The sequence below is a fragment of the Leucoraja erinacea genome, chromosome 28 (genome assembly GCF_028641065.1).
Source record: "Leucoraja erinacea ecotype New England chromosome 28, Leri_hhj_1, whole genome shotgun sequence".
Classification (NCBI taxonomy): Eukaryota; Metazoa; Chordata; class Chondrichthyes; order Rajiformes; family Rajidae; genus Leucoraja; species Leucoraja erinaceus.
This window is the reverse complement of record NC_073404.1, coordinates 1,049,692-1,069,333: the sequence shown is the minus strand read 5'-3', so window position 1 is coordinate 1,069,333 and position 19,642 is coordinate 1,049,692. Positions and strand designations below refer to the sequence as shown.

General features: G+C 46.1%; 1 protein-coding gene across 4 annotated transcripts in view; it reads left to right on the top strand.

Moving 5' to 3' along the window:
- Window positions 1–19,642, top strand: part of LOC129710497 (SH2B adapter protein 2) — an 89,053-nt gene that overhangs the window by 66,931 nt on the left and 2,480 nt on the right. For 3 of the 4 annotated variants that reach the window (XM_055657456.1, XM_055657455.1, XM_055657457.1), the window contains exon 9: window positions 6,172–6,343. In XM_055657456.1, the coding sequence (XP_055513431.1) occupies window positions 6,172–6,343 (172 nt within the window). Of the gene's footprint in view, window positions 1–6,171; window positions 6,344–13,260; window positions 13,379–19,642 lie in introns of all 4 variants that reach the window. The other variant, XR_008725685.1, reaches the window with a different exon arrangement.

The window sequence follows — 19,642 nt, the reverse complement described above, 5'->3', positions numbered from 1 at the left end:
GTGAACTGTGAAGAGGATGTTAGGAGGTTGCAGGGTGACCTGGACTGGTTGAGTGAGTTGGCAGATGCTAGGCAGATGCAGTAAAATATAGATAAATGTGAGGTTATTCACTTTGGCGGCAAAAACAAGGGGGCAGATTATTATCTCAATGGGGTTAGGTTTGGTAAGGGGGAGGTGCAGCGAGACCTGGGCGTCCTTGTACACCGGTCACTGAAAGTTGGCTTACAGGTACAGCAGGCAGTGAAGAAAGCTAATGGAATGTTGGCCTTCATAACAAGAGGATTTCAGTATAGGAGTAAAGAGGTTCTTCTGCAGTTGTATATGGCTCTGGTGAGACCACATTTGGAGTATTGTGTACAGTTTTGGTCTCCTAATTTGAGCAAGGACATCCTTGTGATTGAGGCAGTGCAGCGTAGGTTCATGAGATTGTTCCCTGGGATGGCGGGACTGTCATATGAGGAAAGATTGAAAAGACTAGGCATGTATTCACTGGAGTTTAGAAGGATGAGGGGGAATCTTATAGAAACATATACAATTATAAAAGGACTGGACAAGCTAGATGCAGGAAAAATGTTCCCAATGTTGGGCGAGTCCAGAACCAGGGGCCACAGTCTTAGAATAAAGGGGAGGTCATTTAAGACTAAGGTGAGAAAAAACGTTTTCACCCAGAGAGTTGTGAATTTATGGAATTCCCTGCCATGGAGGGCAGTGGAGGCTAAATCACTGGATGGATTTAAGAGAGAGTTAGATAGAGCTCCAGGGGCTAGTGGAGTCAAGGGATATGGGGAGAAGGCAGGCATGGGTTATTGATAGGGGACGATCAGCCATGATCACAATGAATGGCGGTGCTGGCTCGAAGGGCCAAATGGCCTCCTCCTGCACCTACTTTCTATGTTTCTCAGTCATGATTTAACCGTCTCCTTCTCAAATTGCAGATCAGGACTTGAAATTAAAAGTGAAAACAAAAAGATAGAGATAAGCAACTATCTGGCTGCCTTGTGCAAACAAACACAGACTTATCCCCTGGGCAGAGGATTCTAAACTAGAGTGCCCCCCCTCCTCCCCCGCTGGGTCTGGTCCCCCCACGCCAGGTCCCCATTGTTTTTCCCTTCCCCCTTACGCTCATTGACCGCTGAGGCTCCCATCGCCGCCACCCAGACAGGGCTCGCCGCCCGGCTTCTCCGCAATCCCCCGACAGGCCTGTGGGTCTCCTTTTGGTCGGTGGCGGTGCGGTTGTTCGGCGGGTGGATCGGGCTGGCACGGCTCTCCGGGAGATTCTTGCCGCGCGCGCTTGGGAAAGGTCCGTCTCCACCACCACCTCAGGCTGTGTCTTCCACATTCTTATCTGTGCTCCCTTTAAATTCACCGGGGCCACATTCCCAATCTTCCTTCAAACTCACTGGGCATACTAGAAGATTTATTATATTATTGTGTACATTTTCTTTTAAGTGTTGGAAGTATGCTAGGTTAATATTAGGAATAAAGTGGAATTGTCTGAAAAAACTCAGCCTCACCGAGGTCAGGAACATGTCAGATAGGTGAAACGTTCCTACGGTGATAAACTTTTCCCCATGGTAGTTATCAAACTCGGTACAGGGGTGAAGAATAAAGAACAAGAGAATGAAAGATAGACACAGTACTCAGAGGGTCAAGCAGCATCTCCTGCCTGACAGAGTGAAAGGTTCAGAGGGGATCTCTGGAAGTGTGTTTTCACCCAGCGGGTGATAGGAATCTGCAACACACAGCCTGATGAGGTGATGGAGACAGGACCTCTTCCAGGAAGTATATCGACCAGCACTTGAATTGCCAACACTGTGGCTACAGACAAAATGGGATCAATATAGATGTATATTTATTGAATAAATGTTATTAGCCAAGTATGTACACACACAAGGAATTTGCCTTGGTGCTTTGCTCGCAAGTAACAACACGATATACAGTGGACAATTAAGAATAAACCATTATAATTTAAACATGTGAAGAATGAAATAAAATACCAGAGCAACAGGAGGCTACAGAATTTTGGTTGTTGAGTAGAGCTACTGCTCGTGGATAAAAGCTGTCTTTATGTCTGGCTGTGGCAGCTTTGACAGTCCGGAGTCGCCTTCCCGAGGGAAGTGATTCAAAGGGTTTGTGGCCAGGGTGAGAAGGGTCAGAGATGATCTTACCTGCTCGCTTCCTGGCCCTTGCAGTGTACAGTTCCTCTATGATGGCAGAATAAAACTGGACCATCATTGCCAGTGGCAGATTGTGCTTCCTCAGCTGCCGCAGGAAGTACATCCTCTGTTGAGCCTTTCTGACTGTGGAGTCGATGGTGGCCTCCCATTTAAGGTCCCTGGAGATAATGGTTCCAAGGAACTTAAATGACTCCACAGATGTGACTATGGTGTTGTTGATGGTGAGTGGGGGGGAGGGGAGGGGGAAGTTCTCCTAAAGTCCACAATCAATTCCACTGTCTTAATTGCATTGAGCTCCAGGTTGTTGCGATGGCAGCAGGACATGGCAGTTAATATGGCGGGCCAAAAGGGCTAGTATCTGAGTTGTTTGAAAGTCAGCCCAGCATGATCAGTGGGCTTGGCACCAACTGGGTGTCTGGCACTAGCAGCAAGGCCTGGCACTCTATTACTGACCACGTAGAAAGTGTGTGATACGCATTCAAGTGTCTGATTCTCATCAGGCTCTGTCCCGGGGGCGGAGTTGAATTCATGGGAGGTGGTCTTGGATAGGAGGATGTTTCTCAAACTGCGGAGTATCTTGAATAACACAGCTCACTCCCTCCATGACACACTGGTCAGCCTGAGGAGCACCTTCAGCAACAGACTGGTTCCACCAAGATGCTGCACAGAACACCACTGGAGATCCTTCTTCTCTGTGGCTATCAAACTGAATATCAGTGTTGTTCTGCATGGAATTTGTATATTCTCAACGTGAGAGAGGCAAGAGTGCAGGTGCGTGGGCCTTGATGAAGATCTTTGTATCCTCTCTAACCACTGAGAGGTTCCAGGGCACTGGAGAGTAGCTAATGTTGTTCCTCAACGTGAGAGAGGCAAGAGTTCAGATGCGTGGGCCTTGATGAAGATCTTTGTATCCTCTCTAACCACTGAGAGGTTCCAGGGCACTGGAGAGTAGCTAATGTTGTTCCTTATGTTTGAGAAGGGAAATAAAAATAATTCAGGAAATTACAAACCGGTGAACATCACATCAATTGTATGAAACTATTGGAGAGGGGTTCTGAGGGATAGTATTTACTCACATAACACATAGGACAGTTCAGCACAAGAACAGACCTTGGGCCCACAATGTCTGTGCCCATCAGCATCTACTCTTGTAGACCAATGGTCTCTTTGCCACCTGTGCACCATCACATCTGTCTACAGTGTACAGATATAGGATAAAGGAAAGAACATTTAGTGCAGATAAAGTCCAATTAAAGATAGTTCAAAGGTCTCCAATGAGGTAAATCTTCTTCTTTCGTGTGGCATGCACAGCTTAAAGTTGTGGGACAACTTGTTCTATTTGATCTTCTGTTTGTGCACGTCCAGTTGATTGCATTAGTCAAAACAGGGCGGACCACGTGAAGGTTGCAATCTTCCACCCCAATGAGGTAGATGGTGTCAGGAGCACTCTCTGGTTGGCTTTGTCCATGGCAGGTCGTGTCTTATTAACGGTTGAGTTTTTTGAGAGGTAGATAAACGTGATTGATGAGGATAGTCAGTGGATGTTGTCCACAGGGACTTCAGTAAAGTATTGACAAAGTCTGTCATAATCAGCTGATCTTAAATCTACGGTAAGTCCTCTGGTTCTTAATTCCCAACTCTACATTTTCTTTTTCTAATCTCCTTATGAATTATACACCTCTATAAGATCACCTATAAGAGAGAGCTAGATAGGACTCTTACAAATAGTGGAGTCGGGGGATATGGGGAGAAGGCTGGAAGGGGGTACTGAAATGATCAGCCATGATCACATTGAATGGCGGTGCTGGCTCGAAAGGCCTACTCCTGCACCTATTGTCTATTGTCTATTGTCAATTGTCACCTTTCAGTTTCCTGTGCCTTTTTTGCTTTCCCGAATTCCTCTGGTATGCTCCACATTCCCCTAAACTCCTCCAGGAATACACTTGATCCCAGCTGCCTATACCAGACACAAGCATCCCTTTTCCTGACCAGAGCCTCAATTTATCTCATCATCCAAGCTTCCTTACTCCTTGCCCACCTTACTCCTTCCCACCTGCCTTGCCCTTCACTCTAACAGGTACATACATGCCTTGAACTCTCACTATCAATTTTTTTTAAACATCCACTTTCTTGAAGTCTCTTTGCCCGCAAACAACCTACTCCAATCAGCTTGAGCAGGTTCCAGTCTTATACCATCAAAGATGCATTGCTCGTTCAAAACCTTATCTTGTGGGCCTGCCCTGTCCATATTTGTTTTTTTTTTTGAAACTTGTAATAGGTCCAGAAACATAGACCACCAATGGTTTACCCAGGTCTCCAGATGTAAAAAGGCTTTTTTCCCTATTAGCCACTGAAACATTTCAGTCACTTGCCCTTCCGAAGATAATCCATTCTGGTTTTGGTACCAGTTTTATATTGATCGATTTTGAAAAAAATCGATATCATACATAACTATTTTGAAGCTAATAGACCAGTGGTTGCCAGTCCCAAAAGGCCTGTCCACAAACATTTCAGTCACTTGCCCTTCCCAATTTCCTAAAAGTGGGTCAAGCTTTGCCCTTGCCCTCTGCATATTGCCTAAGGAATCTTTGCTGAACACATTTGATAAATTCCATCCCGTCTAAGCCTTTGGCACCATGACAGTCCCAGAATACATTGGGGTGGTTAAAATCCCCGACTATGACAAAATGATTAGCCTTGCAGCTGCCAGCAATCTCGTGGCATATTTGTTCTTCTACTTCCCGTTGACTATTTGGGGGCCATAAATACACTCACAACAAGGTGATCAATCCCTTTTTTATTTCTCAGCTCGACCCATATAGCCTCACTGGACATTCCCATACCCTGCAACCACCCATACCCTGCAACATTGAGCTGCCAGTCCTACTCCTCCTTTTGCCAGGTTTCCGTGATGACCATAATGTACCAATCCATGCCCTGAGTTACTGCCTTACTCATCTGCCTTACTCATCAGGCCTCTTGTAATGAAATAAATGAAATGTAGTCCTTCCTCACACACTGCTATGCTCCTGCCTGTTCTGTTCACTGAACCTGCTTAGTTTTCCTTCCGGACCACTCCTGCGTAGGACCCCATTCCGTCAGTTTTGTTTCAACCCTGTGTTGTGCCTAGGTTTACCTCATGTCACTGCCGTTTCCTCCCACATCCCACAGGGACAGCACGGTGGCACAGCGGTACAGTTGTTGTCTCACAGCGCCAGAGACCCGGGTTTGATCCTGACTACGGGTGCTGTTTGTACATTCTCCCTGTGACCACATGAGTTTTCTCCAGGTGCTCCCGTTTCCTCCCACACTACAAAGACATGCAGGTTGATAAGTTAATTTGTGCCAGTAAAAATATTGTAAATAGTGTGTAGGATAGTGCTTGTGTAGGATAGTGCTTGTGTGAGCGCTGGTCGGCGCTGACTCATTGGGCCAAATGTGCCTGTTTCCGCGCTGTATCTCTAAAGTCTAATCTTAAAAATACAGGATTACGTTAATCTGCCCGTATATATTGTCCTTAATGTGGGGGTTGAAAAGATTCAAAGTACAAGTGAGGAGATAGAGAGGTGGAATGGGAGAGATTGGTTGATCAAGTCAAGAGAGTTTATTGTCATGTGTCCCTGACAGGACAATGAAATTCTTGCTTTGCTTCAGCAAAACAGAACATAGTAGGCATTGACTACAAAACAGATCAGTGTGTCCATATACCATTATATACGTAAATACACACATGAATAAATAAACTGATTAAGAGCAAATAACAGATAATGGGCTATTAATGTTCAGAGTTTTGTCCGAGCCAAGTTTAATAGCCTGATGGCTGTGGGGAAGTAGCTATTCCTGATCTGCTGGGAGCTGGGGTGTAGATTTGATGGGTGGGGGTGTAACAGAACATGGCGACACAGCGGCTGCCTGACAGATAAATACTCAGCGCTTTCCCTTTGCCCAATAGGTACCTGCAGTTTTATTATAATATTCTTTTTGATTTCCTCAGCACCTTCGCCTGTCGGTGAACGAAACAGGCCAGTGCCACGTCCAGCACCTCTGGTTCCAGTCCATCCTTGATATGCTCAAACACTTCCATACCCATCCCATTCCCCTGGAGTCTGGAGGTTCTGCCGACATCACGCTCCGCACCTACGTCCTGGCCACTCAATCCTTTTCAGGTAGGTTCTGCAAAGCTCTCTGTGCTTAACGTATAATTGTTTGTGAATTATTGACCAGAATAACTCTGGATGTTTAAGGCTTCCCACCATCTGTCGGCCATTAGCATAATTGCTGCTGCGTTGGGTACTTGTTGTTGATGTGAATGTAAATACAGACCGAGGCTCCTGGTCCACCGCCTCGCCACTTCCACCAGTTACCCACCGAGCTGGGGCCTTGTGGTGGGAGGGGAGAGAGGGAGCAACATGAAGTAGTGGCCGGTCCCATGGTGCACCATGTGTGGGCCGGCTCCCAGCCTGTGCATTCCCACTTGTTTAACCCTTCATTACGGTAATTGCTCCTTTCTTATTTTGAGCCCAACCCATAACGCCTCGGTAGACAGACGTGCCCTCAAGTACGTCGTCTCTGAGTCCCGCCGTGACATTCTCCCTCATTAGTAAAGCAACTCCTCTTTTACCCCACCTGTAACATCGAAACCCAGGCACATCGAGCTGCTGGTTGTGTTCTTCTCACAACCAAGTTTCCATAATGGCCACAACATCTTTATTACAAACACTAATCCAGACTCTACTTTCATCAGCTTTATCCACAATACTCCTTGCATTGAAATAAATACATGTTAATCAGCCCTTAATTATCCCCATATTCATGAACCTGGCGTTCCTTTGAAGCTTACTTGTCATAAGCACTTTCTCATCATGACCTGTTGTTCTGCTTCCCACCCCCTGCCATTCCCACCCTGCTGCCTGCAGAGAAGGCTCCGCTCCTTCAACCTCCGCAGTAAGATGCTGCAGATGTTCCACCAATCGGTGATAGCCAGTGCCATCTTCCTCGCTGCCGTGTGCCGGTGCAGCAGGGCGGACACCAATAGAATCAACAAACTCATCAGGAAGGCTGGCTCCATCCTGGGGGTGGAGTTAGATTCATGGGGGGTGGTCTTGGAGGGGAGGATGCTCCTCAAACTGCAGAGCCTTGCCTCACCACCTCCATGACACACTGGTCAACCTGAGGAGTACCTTCACCAACAGACTGGAACCACCAAGATGCAGCACAGAACGCCACAGGAGATCCTTCTTCCCTGTGGCGACAACTCCCACTTCTATCGTGGGGTAGACTGAGACTGAGATTGAGACTGACCCCCTCCCCCCCCATCACCTCCCCAATCTTTGCACATCCCCCAAGCCTTTCCACTCGTCACTTTAATTTCATGTTTCATGTATTTTGTATTTGTAATGACTGTGGGCAGATCAATTTCCCTCCTGCGATCAATAAAGTTCTATTGTATCATATTCTAGTTTAAACGCTCTCAAGTAGCACTAGCACACCTCCCTGCAAGGATGTTGGTGCCCCTAAAGATCAAGTGTGACCCATCCTTTGCGTACAGGCCACCTCTGCCCCAAATGCCACATTCCTCTGCATCTTTCTTATCCATGCCCTGTCTGAATGCTTTGTCAACATCATGATGGTCCCCACTTCAACAGTTTTCTCTGGCAACGTTCCATATAACCACCATCCTGTGCAAACGTTGTCCCTCACATCTCTGAAATGTTCCTCTCAGATTAAATGTATGCCCTCTAGTTTTAGACTCCCCACCCTGCAATAAAAGAGGTGACCACATGATAACATCCTGGTGAATCTCTTCTACATGTTTCTCCAGCTTAATCCCATCAGCGTGACTACAACTGCAGTTGTACAATTGCAGTCTGACATCGCACCTCGCAACTCAATGTCCTGACTAAATAAGGGAAGCATGTCAAATGCCTTCTTCACCTTCTTGCCTACTTGTGCCGTTACATTCAACTAACTATATGCTTATACCCCTCTGTGCCTCTGCTTTGCAACAAGTCAGAGCCCTCCCATTTACACTGTGAGTCCTGCTGATTGTAATTTATCAAATTGTAACACCCAGCACTTGTCCAGGTTAAAATCCCATCTGCTGTTTTCGAGATCCTTAGAAAGAAATAGAAACATAGAAAAATAGGTGCAGGACTAGGCCATGCAGCCCTTCGAGCCAGCACCTTCATTCAATATGATCATGGCTGATCATCCAGAATCAGTACCCTGATCATTGGCCTCTACACTAAACCCTTTGGTGTCATCCGTGAACTTACTAACAACGTTGTCATCTTGATGATGGGCAGCACGGTGACACAGCGGTTGAGTTTAGTTTAGAGATACAGCGTGGAAACAAACCCTTCGGCCCACCGGGTCTACGCCGACCAGCGATCCCCGCATATTAACACAATCCAACACCCACTAGAGACAATTTTTACATTTACCAAGCCAATTTACCAACAAACTTGTACATCTTTGAAGTGTGGGAGGAAACCGAATATCTCGGAGAAAACCATACAGATGCTGTCTGTACGGGGGAGAAGTACAAACTCCGTACAGACAGCATCTGTAGTCTGATTCGAACCCGGGTCTCCGGCGCTGTAGAAACATAGAAAATAGGTGCAGGAGGAAGCCATTCGGCCATTCGGCCCTTCGAGCCAGCACCGCCATTCATTGTGATCATGGCTGAACGTCCCCAATCAATAACCCGTGCCTGCCTTATCCCCATATCCCTTGATTCCACTAGCCCCTAGAACTCTATCGAACTCTCTCTTAATTCCATCCAGTGACTTGGCCTCCACTGCCCTCTGTGGCAGGGAATTCCACCAATTCACAACTCTCTGGGTGAAAACTTTTTTTCTCACCTCAATCTTAAATGGCCTCCCCTTTATTCTACGACTGTGGCCCCTGGTTCTGGACTCGCCCGAACATTGGGAACATTTTTCCTGCATCTAGCTTGTCGAGTCTTTTTATAATTTTATATGTTTCTATAAGATATACCCTCTTCCTTCTAAACTCCAGTGAATACAAGCCTAGCCTTTTCAATCTTTCCTCATATGACAGTCCCGCCATCCCAGGGATCAATCTCGTGAACCTACGCTGCACTGCCTCAATCTCAAGGATGTCCTTCCTCAAATTAGGAGACCAAAACTGTACACAATACTCCAGATGTGGTCTTACCAGAGCCCTATCCAACTGCAGAAGAACCTCTTTACTCCTATACTGAAATCCTCTTGTTATGAAGGCCAACATTCCATTAGCTTTCTTCACTGCCTGCTGTACCTGCACACCAACCTTCAGTGACCGGTGTACAAGGACACCCAGGTCTCGCTGTACCTCCCCCTTACCTAACTTAACCCCATTGAGATAATAATCTGCCCCTTGTTTTTGCTGCCAAAGTGGATAACCTCACATTTATCTATATTATACTGCATCTGCCATGCATGTGCCCACTCACTCAACCTGTCCAGGTCACCCTGCAACCTCCTAACATCCTCTTCACAGTTCACACTGCCACCCAGCTTTGTGTCATCCACAAACTTGCTGGTGTTGCTCCTAATTCCCTCTTCGCTGTATTCGCTGTAAGGCAGCAACTCTACTGCTGCGCCACCGTGACCCCACTGCCTTATAGCACCAGAGACCCGAGTTCTATCCTGACTACGGGTGCTGTCCGTATTGAGTTTATACATTCTCCCCATGACTTGGCGTGGATTTTCTCTGAGATCTTTGGTTTCCTCACACACTCCAGAGATGTATGTTTGTAGGTTAATTAGCCTGGTATAAATGTAAAATGTTAAAAAACAATCCCTGGTGTGTGTAGGATAGTGTTAATGTGTGGGAATTGCTGATTGGTGCAGGCTCGGTAGGTCAAAGGACCATTTAGAGCTGTATCTCTAAACTAAACTAAACTAAACTAAACTAAAATAACAGAGGACCAAGGAACTGATCCCTGTGGCACACCACTAGTCACAGTCTTCAATCTGAATGACATCTTTCCACTCACTACCGTCCGACCACCAAGCCCACTGCCTAGCACATCGTGAATCCCAATGTAATTAACCTTCTGGACTAGCCTAACATGTTGAACTTGATCAAAGTCTACCTCTTCCACAGCCAACAATGGCCCATTGTGGGCTCCACCATTCCGTAGTCATCGGTGCGGGCACTGATTTGTTTTGTACATTTTCATGCCTCCAGTTTCCCTCACCCCTGACTCTCAGTCTGGAGAAGGGTCTCGACATGAAGCATCAACTATTCCTTTTCTTCAGAGATGCTGCCTGACCCTCACTTTGTGGCTATCGTCTATGTTGACAATATCAACTGCCCTGCCCTCGAGACCACTTCTTCAAAATGCTCAATCAAATTTGCGATTTACATACAAAGCCACTCTGGCTTTCCTTAATTCTTGCTCGTCTTTCCAGGTGCAGGTACTTATGTCCCTCACGATTCCCTCCAGTAACCTTCCCATCAACCTTCTCCAGCAAGAATTGTCCTGTCTAATTAACAACCTTCCCATTCTAGTGAGCATACTGTCTACTTGCATCAGGCAAGGCAATAACTCAACTCTCTGCAGCACCAGGAGTTCCATCATCTGGATGTTATACTTGTACCCTCCTAGCCAAAGCTTCCCCGAAGATCAACTATAAGTGCTGGAGTAACTCAATGGGTCAGGCAGCATCTCTGGAGATAAAGTGATGGGTGACTATTTGGGTCAAGACCCTTCTTCAAACTGAATGTAGGGGGTGGGGAAGGAGGGGGGCGGGGTGAAGAGCTGGAGCCGAGGAAAGCCCACGAGATTACCTCAGGCTGGGTGGACCCATTGTTAGAGAAGTGGCTAGAGAAGGTATGATCTCAAGAGGAAAACAATGTGGAGCACTGTAGGACTGGTAAAGTGACAAGGGATGAGAGGAGAAATTACAAGTTACTTCAAATTAAATACTTAATACTTGTGCCCCCCTTTATCACCTACTTTCAGTCTGAAGAACAGTCCTGATCTGAAACATCATCCAACATTTTTCTCCAGAGACGCTGTGTGACTTGCTAGGTGACTCCAGCATTTTGTGTCAATCTTTGGTATAGACCAGCATCTGAAGTTCCTTGTTTCTATACATCAACTACAAGAGTGGTGGTGGTTGAAGAATGATGTAGCTTTCAGTAAATGTTAAGGCTTACCCATTATTTATCTCCCCATGGAACTAACGGGTCTTGTATTTCACACACTGTTCTTTTCACTGCCCACAGGAAGCTGTGCCCGGTCAGTGCCGGCTGCTTCCTGCCCAGACTTGGCTCAAGTGAAACAAAATGCTCGAGTAACTCAGTGGGTCAGGCAATATCTCTGGAGAAAAGAAATAGGTGACATTTCAGGTCGAGACCCTTCTTGAGTCTGAAGAAAGGTTTCAACCCAAAACTTCACCTATTAATTTTTTCTGGAGATGCTGCCTGTCCCGCTGAGTTACTCCAGCATCTTGTGTCTATCTTCGGTGTAAACCAGCATCTGCAGTTCCTTGCTACACATTTTGGCTCGTGAGAGCTGATTAAGCTGACCTGGCAAAGCTTACGTCTGTTTGTTGGTAGACACAAGCTGGAGTAACTCAGCGGGTCAGACAACATCTCTGGTGAAAAGGAATAGGGGTGAAAAAAGGAATAGAGAAAAAAAAGTCACGATGATAAAGGAAACCGGCCATTGCTAGCTGTGGCCTAGGTGGGAATGAATATGAACAATGAGACTCAACAAGACAACTTTGAAGCTAATACAACAACTTGGGTGGGGGAGGGATGGCAAGTGAGAGAGGGGATGCAAGTGAGAGAAATCAACTAATCACACCACTGGGCTGTAAGCTGCCCAAGCAAAAATATGAGATGCTGTTCCTCCAATTTGTGTTTGGCCTCACATTGACAATGGAGACCTAGGACAGAAAGGTCAGTGTGGGAATGGGAAGGGGAATTGAAGTGTTTGGCACTCATTCTTTCATTACCTGTACTCGTTCTCACCTAAGCCACAGCGAACAATGGCCTGTTTCCTTTATCCTTGTCACTATTTTTGCACCTTTCATTCATTTCTTCTATATCTCTCTACATCACTTGTTTATTTATTTTGTTTCCCTTTCCCCTAACTCGCAGTCTGCAGAAGGATCTTGACCTGAAACGTCACCTATTCCTTTCCTCCAGAGATGCTGCCTGTCCTGCTGAGTTACTCCAGCATTTTGTGTTTATCTTCGGTTTAAACCAGCATCTGCAGTTCCTACACATTTCGCCTGTTTGTTGGTTCTCAGTCTTACCTTTCAACATCCACTCATGGCTAACAATCCTGTTATTTGTTATTATTGATCTACTTCATTGAGCAGACAGTAAGTGTGCACAGTTTATATTGCAGGGTGGTGGTTTGAGCCGTGCCATAGTGTTAATGAACTACCATTGATATGTGTCAAATTAGCGCGTGGCTTGCTTAAGCCAAATTCATTGATGAGGTATGTGAATCTAGCTGGCAAGTCCACAATACTTGTGTAAGAAGGAACTGCAGATGCTGGTTTAAACCGAAGATAGACACAAAAAGCTGGAGTAACACAGAAGAATGAGTGACGTTTCAGTCTGAAGAAGGGTCGAGACCCAAAATGTCACCCATTTCTTCTCTCCAGAGATGCTGCCTGTCCCGCTGAGTTACTCCAGCTTTTTGTGTCTATCTAAGTCCACAATACTTTATGGACAAGATCGAGCCACAGCTCGAAGTCCTGCTCAGCAGTTACAGCAGTGTGATGCCATGTGGCATAAAGGGTTCAAGGTTCACTAAAGGAGAGCAACAGAACTGAACACAGGGATCAGCCACCGAGAGAGGTGGATCGGAGGCCACCAACATCACACAACTTCACAATGAACTCAAAGATAAGACAAAGATCTCACAAGCGAGTGCACGATAGCCACAAGCCATTTATGGCCAGGGAGGAACACTCATTCACGTGAAACAGTTTTGAGGACGTGGTAGTACAGGAATTGCAAGGCAAGATAATGTAAATTAAATTCCACATGCCACAATGGCAAAGGGAATGTAAGGGCCTGTCCTTAATTCACACTTTTTTTATATTTAAAGGCAATATTTGTACAAAATAGGAAAGAGTGCAACACAATTGAAGAGACCCTGAAGAGATCTTTATTGATTTATTTGGGAGGGAGCCTCTCAAAGGCCTTGGGATGCAGAGTTTGGAGGGGTATGTATCACGTTATTTAAATACTTCATGATATCTTACATCAACATGTCCATATGCACTGTGTTGAGTGCATAATACTGCATGAAGTCACAGTAGCCTAACTGCATAGCTGTGCTTATATACCATACCACGTCATCTGCTATCTTCATAGAACCTGGAGATCGAGGTGGATTCATGCTTCTAATCATCTACACCTCCATTGAACGACAGCACAGACACTAGCCCTTCCAGACAAGAGGCTAGTGTCAGAGGGGCACAGAATTGGAGGCAAACCATTGACTTGGATAGGGAATTAGTTGTCTGGTAGGCGGAGAGAACAGGATATATTCCATGCATATGTGGGAAGAATGGAACTTCCTGGAATCTCACTCCGAGATTCATGGGAATTATCAATAATTTAGATGAAGAAATCAAGAACTATCCCTCTGTGTTTGTGTCACTATGCTTGGCTGGCATTATACAATAGTTACATTTCATTACATTATGCAAGGTTGATAGTTGGTCCATTGAATGCTTGCCATTGCATTGTCCCATTCTCTCTCATTGCATAGAGACAGAGAGGGCAATGCAGCATCGACACGAATCCTTTGGACCACCAGGTGCTGCATCAATCCTAATTGACACTAATCGCACACTAATCCTGTTTTATCTCCCTCGTTCTCATCCACTCACCTACATACTACAGGAGCACCTGTGGACACCCATGCATTCACGGAGAATGTATAAACCCCACACAGACAGTACCCGAGATCAGGATCGGGTATCTGGGTCTCCGGAGCACGCAGGCAGTGGCTCAGACTGTTCTATGATTGTGTTACTGATGGTTGAAAGTGTAAAACTGTGGTTAATGGAATTTGGAGGAGAATGAAGTCATGCATTCTGAGGGCAAGAAAGACCAGAATATTTTTAAATGGTGTAAGAGCAACAAGATTTTGAGGTTAAATATAAAATCCATTAAAACCAGGTAGACAGGTATAAAGTAAAAAACATAAGTGCTGGAAGAACTCAGTGGGTCAGGCAATAAATCAGAGTTATCGAGATTCATTCTGTGGAAAGAAATGGGCAGATGCTGTTTTGAGTTGGGACCCTTGTTCAGACAGTTTAAAATACAGATGCAATGCTGGCCTTGCCTGCAGGCCAGTGTAGAACAAATAGTTGACAGAAGACTTGAAGCACACACGCTTGGTACAACAGCCTGCAAAAACTGTAGATAGACACAAAATGCTGAAGTAACTCAGCAGAACAGGCAGCATCTCGGCAGAGAAGGAATGGGTGATGTTTCGGATCGAGACCCGTCTTCAGAAAGCTGTGTTCGATTTGAAGGGGTGCAGAACAATGTCTAGCTGTATAATAGTGCAGCTAAATGAACAGGCAAGCAAGCTTCAACCACATATTCTGTGTGTGTGTGTTCACCTTCACTGAATAAGTTCAAAGATTATAGTAAGATTAAACGAGAATTTACCAGTTTGAAGTTTGATCTGTATTTTATGAGGAGTTACGATGAGGGATTACGTGAAGAAGCCCGCCACGACGCATGCGTGTCATTCTTCAAAGCAGCGGTGTGAAATCACAGATAACTGTAATGACTAAACATAGTAAGATTAGAGAAGAGATACCAGTTAAGTATATGATCAAGGGTGGGAGCGGAGGGCACGTAATCCCTCATCGTAACTCCTCATAAAGTACAGATCAAACTTCAAACTGGTAAGTTCTCGTTTAATCTTACTATTTTACTTCGGAGTCACGTGAGTGACTACATGAAGATTTTAAAGCTCTGTGATTTCATGCCGTGGAAACGAGTCCATGCATCACGTCTGCCTTGATGACTGTAGGAGGAATTGTGTTAACATAATTTGGACATGAATTCGACATTGAAATCATAAAATTTATTAACACAAAATTATAACCCCTTTTTATGGGTTTAAATTAATTTACAGAACTTAAAATTGTTTCTGCAAATGTTCCAGGTTTCATTACTGGTTTGTTGTAAAATAATTGGAATGTTTTTTCCCCAGACCATCCTGCTGCCTTGAGGATTTGGTCCATTGGTACATCCAACTGTATCGCTGCCGATGTAGCTGCAGCCCTGGTGGAATGAGATTTAAAAATATTAGTATCCACCCCAGCCTGTGTTAGCACCTGTTTCAGCCATCTTGAGATGGTCTGGACTGTCACTCTTTTGTGTGGTTGCTTGTGGCTGACCAAAAAGTGCCTTCTCATTGCCTCTTAGGATTTCCGTTTTCTCCATGTATAACGACAAATGTCTTACTATACACAGACGGTCATCTATTGGGTATGACCTAAATTGTATATTGAGGCCTGCTGATCCCTGTCTGTTCTGCTTTACTAACTCATAGATATGAAACGTAATATTTTCTGTTGAGGAACATGTTGTCCAGTCTTAGTTTATGCAGTGACTGTACCCTCTGTGCCGTGACCAATGCCATTAGCATGACTGTTTTTAATGTCAGTCTGTGTAGGGACAGAGCTGTTGCTGAAGACCAATTCCTGAGCATCTTCAGGACAATACTTACATCCCATATTTGGGAGTACCTGGTTCTTGGGGGATTAGTATTAAAAATTCCCCTCATAAGTTTTGTTACCGGTGGGTGAGTCCCAACAGAGTAACGCTCTGTCCCCTGCCATAGGTAAGTCGGTAGGGCACTACTGGAGCAGTTGATGGCACTGTTACTGAGCCCCTCATCATAGTGGAGGCCTGCCAGATATTCCAGAACAGACGGGATGTTCATGTCTCTGTAGGTGATGTTGTTTTTATGGCAGTACATCTCCCACTTCCTGATATAGACCAGATACTGTTTTTAGTTTGACTGTCTTTGGGCCGCCGAGATCATGTTCACTGTTCGGTCCGTCAGTCCCAGTTGTAGTAGAGGTGTTTTTAAACTCTACAAATTAATAAGTTCAAATGTTTATGGCATGGGTGGCTATCCCTTGTTACGGGATGTAGCAATAAATCTGGTCTATGTGGGATGGTGATACATGGTTCTAATACCATGTTTAATACCACTGGGAACCATGGTTGAGTAGGCCAATCGGGTACTACCAAAATACCAGACGTAGAGTCTTGTTGTATTTTCCTTAATACCCGACTGATGAGGCAGAAAGGAGGGAATGCGTAAATAAACAATTTCCCCCAATGCAGCGAAAATGCATCTGTCGCCACTGCCCCAGGGTCTGGTTCCCATGAAACATAATTTGTTAACTGGTGGTTAAGTCTGGATGTGAATAGATCGATATCTGGTGTTCCATATTTTGCTGTAATATCAGCAAATACTTTTTTATTCAACATCCATTCGGTGTTTTCATTAAATTTGCGTGACCTGGTGTCTGCCACTAAATTTAGTTTTCCTGGTAGGTAAGTGGCTGATATCCAAATATCTCTCTCTGCTGTTGTTGCGCTGGTGTCTGGATTTTCGGTTTGGTTGGCGTTGGAGGTCCCCGCATCTTCCAAGAAGGCCGGCCTGGGCCATGGCCTAAAAAAGACTCATGTTTTGAGTACCGGGCCTTCGAGCTTTCACCAGCTCTGCTGGTGGGTGCGTAGGGGTGCTGTCTTTGGCTGTAGTGGGTTTTTGTTGTAGTCCCTTTTATTAGTCCAGTAGGTTCTCTTGTTCCTGCACCCCTTGCACACTTGTCTTTCCTTCTGCGGACCCCTCTTCCAGGTCAGCCCAGAACTGACCCGCAGTGCTCCCCTCTGATGAGGTAGAAGCACTGTGCAGCCCTTCAAGAGGTACTGCTGTGGGTTTATCATAGGGCCCACAGTGACCCGACTCCATCTCCCGGAGTCTGTCACGTTGGAGCAAATGCTCCACACACCGCTCCATCCGGCTCCAGCGCTCCCGGTCGCTGGCCGCCCGCGGTTGTTCAAAGTCGGACTCCTCTGAGTCCACGACCTTGTTTGTTTTGTGTCTAGCCTTATCGCCCGGCCGCGTGGATCTGGCCGGTGCGGAGGCGACATCGGGCACAGCTGATCCCACTATCGGTGAACCGAGTGGCGCTGGCTGCTGCTGGCTGCCCGCTGCTCCGCGGCCCTCCCTCACCAGCTTTGTCGCAGACCTTGTCTTCTTTGTTTCCCGTTGGTTTCTCCACCTGTAATCAGCATGGGAAAACACAAAAAGACCACAGCTCTTACCTGCAGGTCCTGGTTTAAATTGTCACTACGGGGGAACGTCGTTCCACCCCACCCCCTGCCGTTTTCAACTTGTCAAAAGGCGACGGCCCCATTCTGAATAGTCTCCAGCCCGGCCGTGGTGTTCTGGCCGGCGCGGGATCAGTATTCGGCACAGCTGATCCCTTACGGGGCTTGTGCCTTCAGCTGCTGCTGGCTCCCGCAACTTGGCGGTCCTCCCCAGCCAGCTTCACTGCAGCACTTGTGGACACTATTTTGTCCCTGTGTAAAACAGCGCGGGGACAAACACTACCGCAGAGTAAATCACTTACCTGCAGGTCGCGGTTTCAAACTTACCGCTGCGGGGGAACGCTCCACCCCGCCTGTCGTTTCGCAAGCGTGAAAGCGATATGACACGCATGCGTCGTGGCGGGCTTCTTCACGTAGTCACTCACGTGACTCCGAAGTAAAATAGACAATAGGTGCAGGAGTAGGCCATTCAGCCCATGAAGCCAGCACAGCCATTCAATGTGATCATGGCTGATGTGTGCAAGTTTGTGAGCACCTGCTTAACTGGGTGCACGGTGGCGCAGCAGTACAGTTGCTGTCCTGCAGTGCAAGAGACCTGAGTTTAATCCTGACTACGGGTGCTGTCTGTACGGAGTTTGTACGTTCGCACCATAACTCGGGTGCTCCGGTTTCCTCCCACACTCCAAAGACGTACAGGTTTGTAGGTTAATTGGCTTTGATAGTGGCGTTGATAGTGCTGTGGGTTTGTTGTTCGGAGCTGACTCGGTTGGGCCGAAGGGCCTGTTTCCACACTGTGTCTCTAAACTAAACAAAACTTCTCATCCTGGCACCTCATCACCCACACAAAAGCCACTGATTTAAAGAAATGGAAGGATGTGATACATGCCAACATGAGAGAGAGAAGAACTGGTCAGGATCATTGCTGATCTTCTTCCTCAGTAGTTTAGTTTTGTTTAGAGGTTCAGCGTAGAACAGACCTTTCGACCCACCGAGTCCGCGCCGACTATGATCACATGTACACCTGTTCTATTCTACAAATTTGAGACAATTTAAAGAACCTACAGAAACTTCGATTCAGATGCAGATAGATTGTTAGAAATCAACAAATATGTGGATTGTACAGGTAAAGGATTGTGAGATAGAAGGTTAGCCATGATGTTATTGAAAATTGGAGTGGGCAAGATGGTGTGACTGGCCACCTGCTGCTTCTATAGCGAGTGCACAACATTACAAAGGCGAGAGAAGCAGAAACATTGATACAGCTGGAAACAGACCCTTCAGCTCAATTTTCCAACAACGACCAACATGTCCCATCTACACTAGTCCCACTTGTCTGCAATTGGCCTATATCTAAATCTGTCCTATCCATGTACCTGTTTAATTGTTTCTTAAATGTTGCTGCCTACCACCTCCTGTGGCAGCTTGTTCCATACACCCACCACCAATTGTGTGAAAACGTTACCCAGATTCCTATTAAATATGTTCCCCTATGTCCTCAACTTAAACCTATGTCCTCTGGTTCTCGATTTCCTTAATCTGGGCAAGAGACTCTACGTCTACCCAATCTATTCCTCTTATTATTTAATACACCTCTATAAGATCACCCATTATCCTCCTGCATTGCAAGCTGATCATCAACGTTAGAAGGTCACAGGATGATGAGTACGCTCCAGTCTTCAGCAACGGGTGGAGGGAGTGTCCAGCTGCAGGTTTCAGGGCACACACATTTCATAGGACCTCACGTGGTCCAGTAACACCACTGCACTGGTCAAGAAAGCACAGCAACGGCTGGTTTTCTTGAGGATGCTGAAAAAAGATGGTGTGCCCCAACAGATGCTGGTGACTTTCTACCGCTGCACCACAGAGAGCATCCTAACATACTGCATCTCTGTGTGGTATCTTAGCTGCACAGCAGCGGATAGGTGAGCTCTTCAGCGGGTCGTCTCCAGAGCACTGAAGATCATTGGGATACAGCTCCCAGCCCTGGAGGACATCTACAACACACGCTGCCTCACAAAAGCCATCAGCATCTGTAAGGACTCCACCCACCCATGCCACTGTCTGTTTGAACTTCTTCCATCTGGAAGATGTTACAAGGCCTTTTACACCCA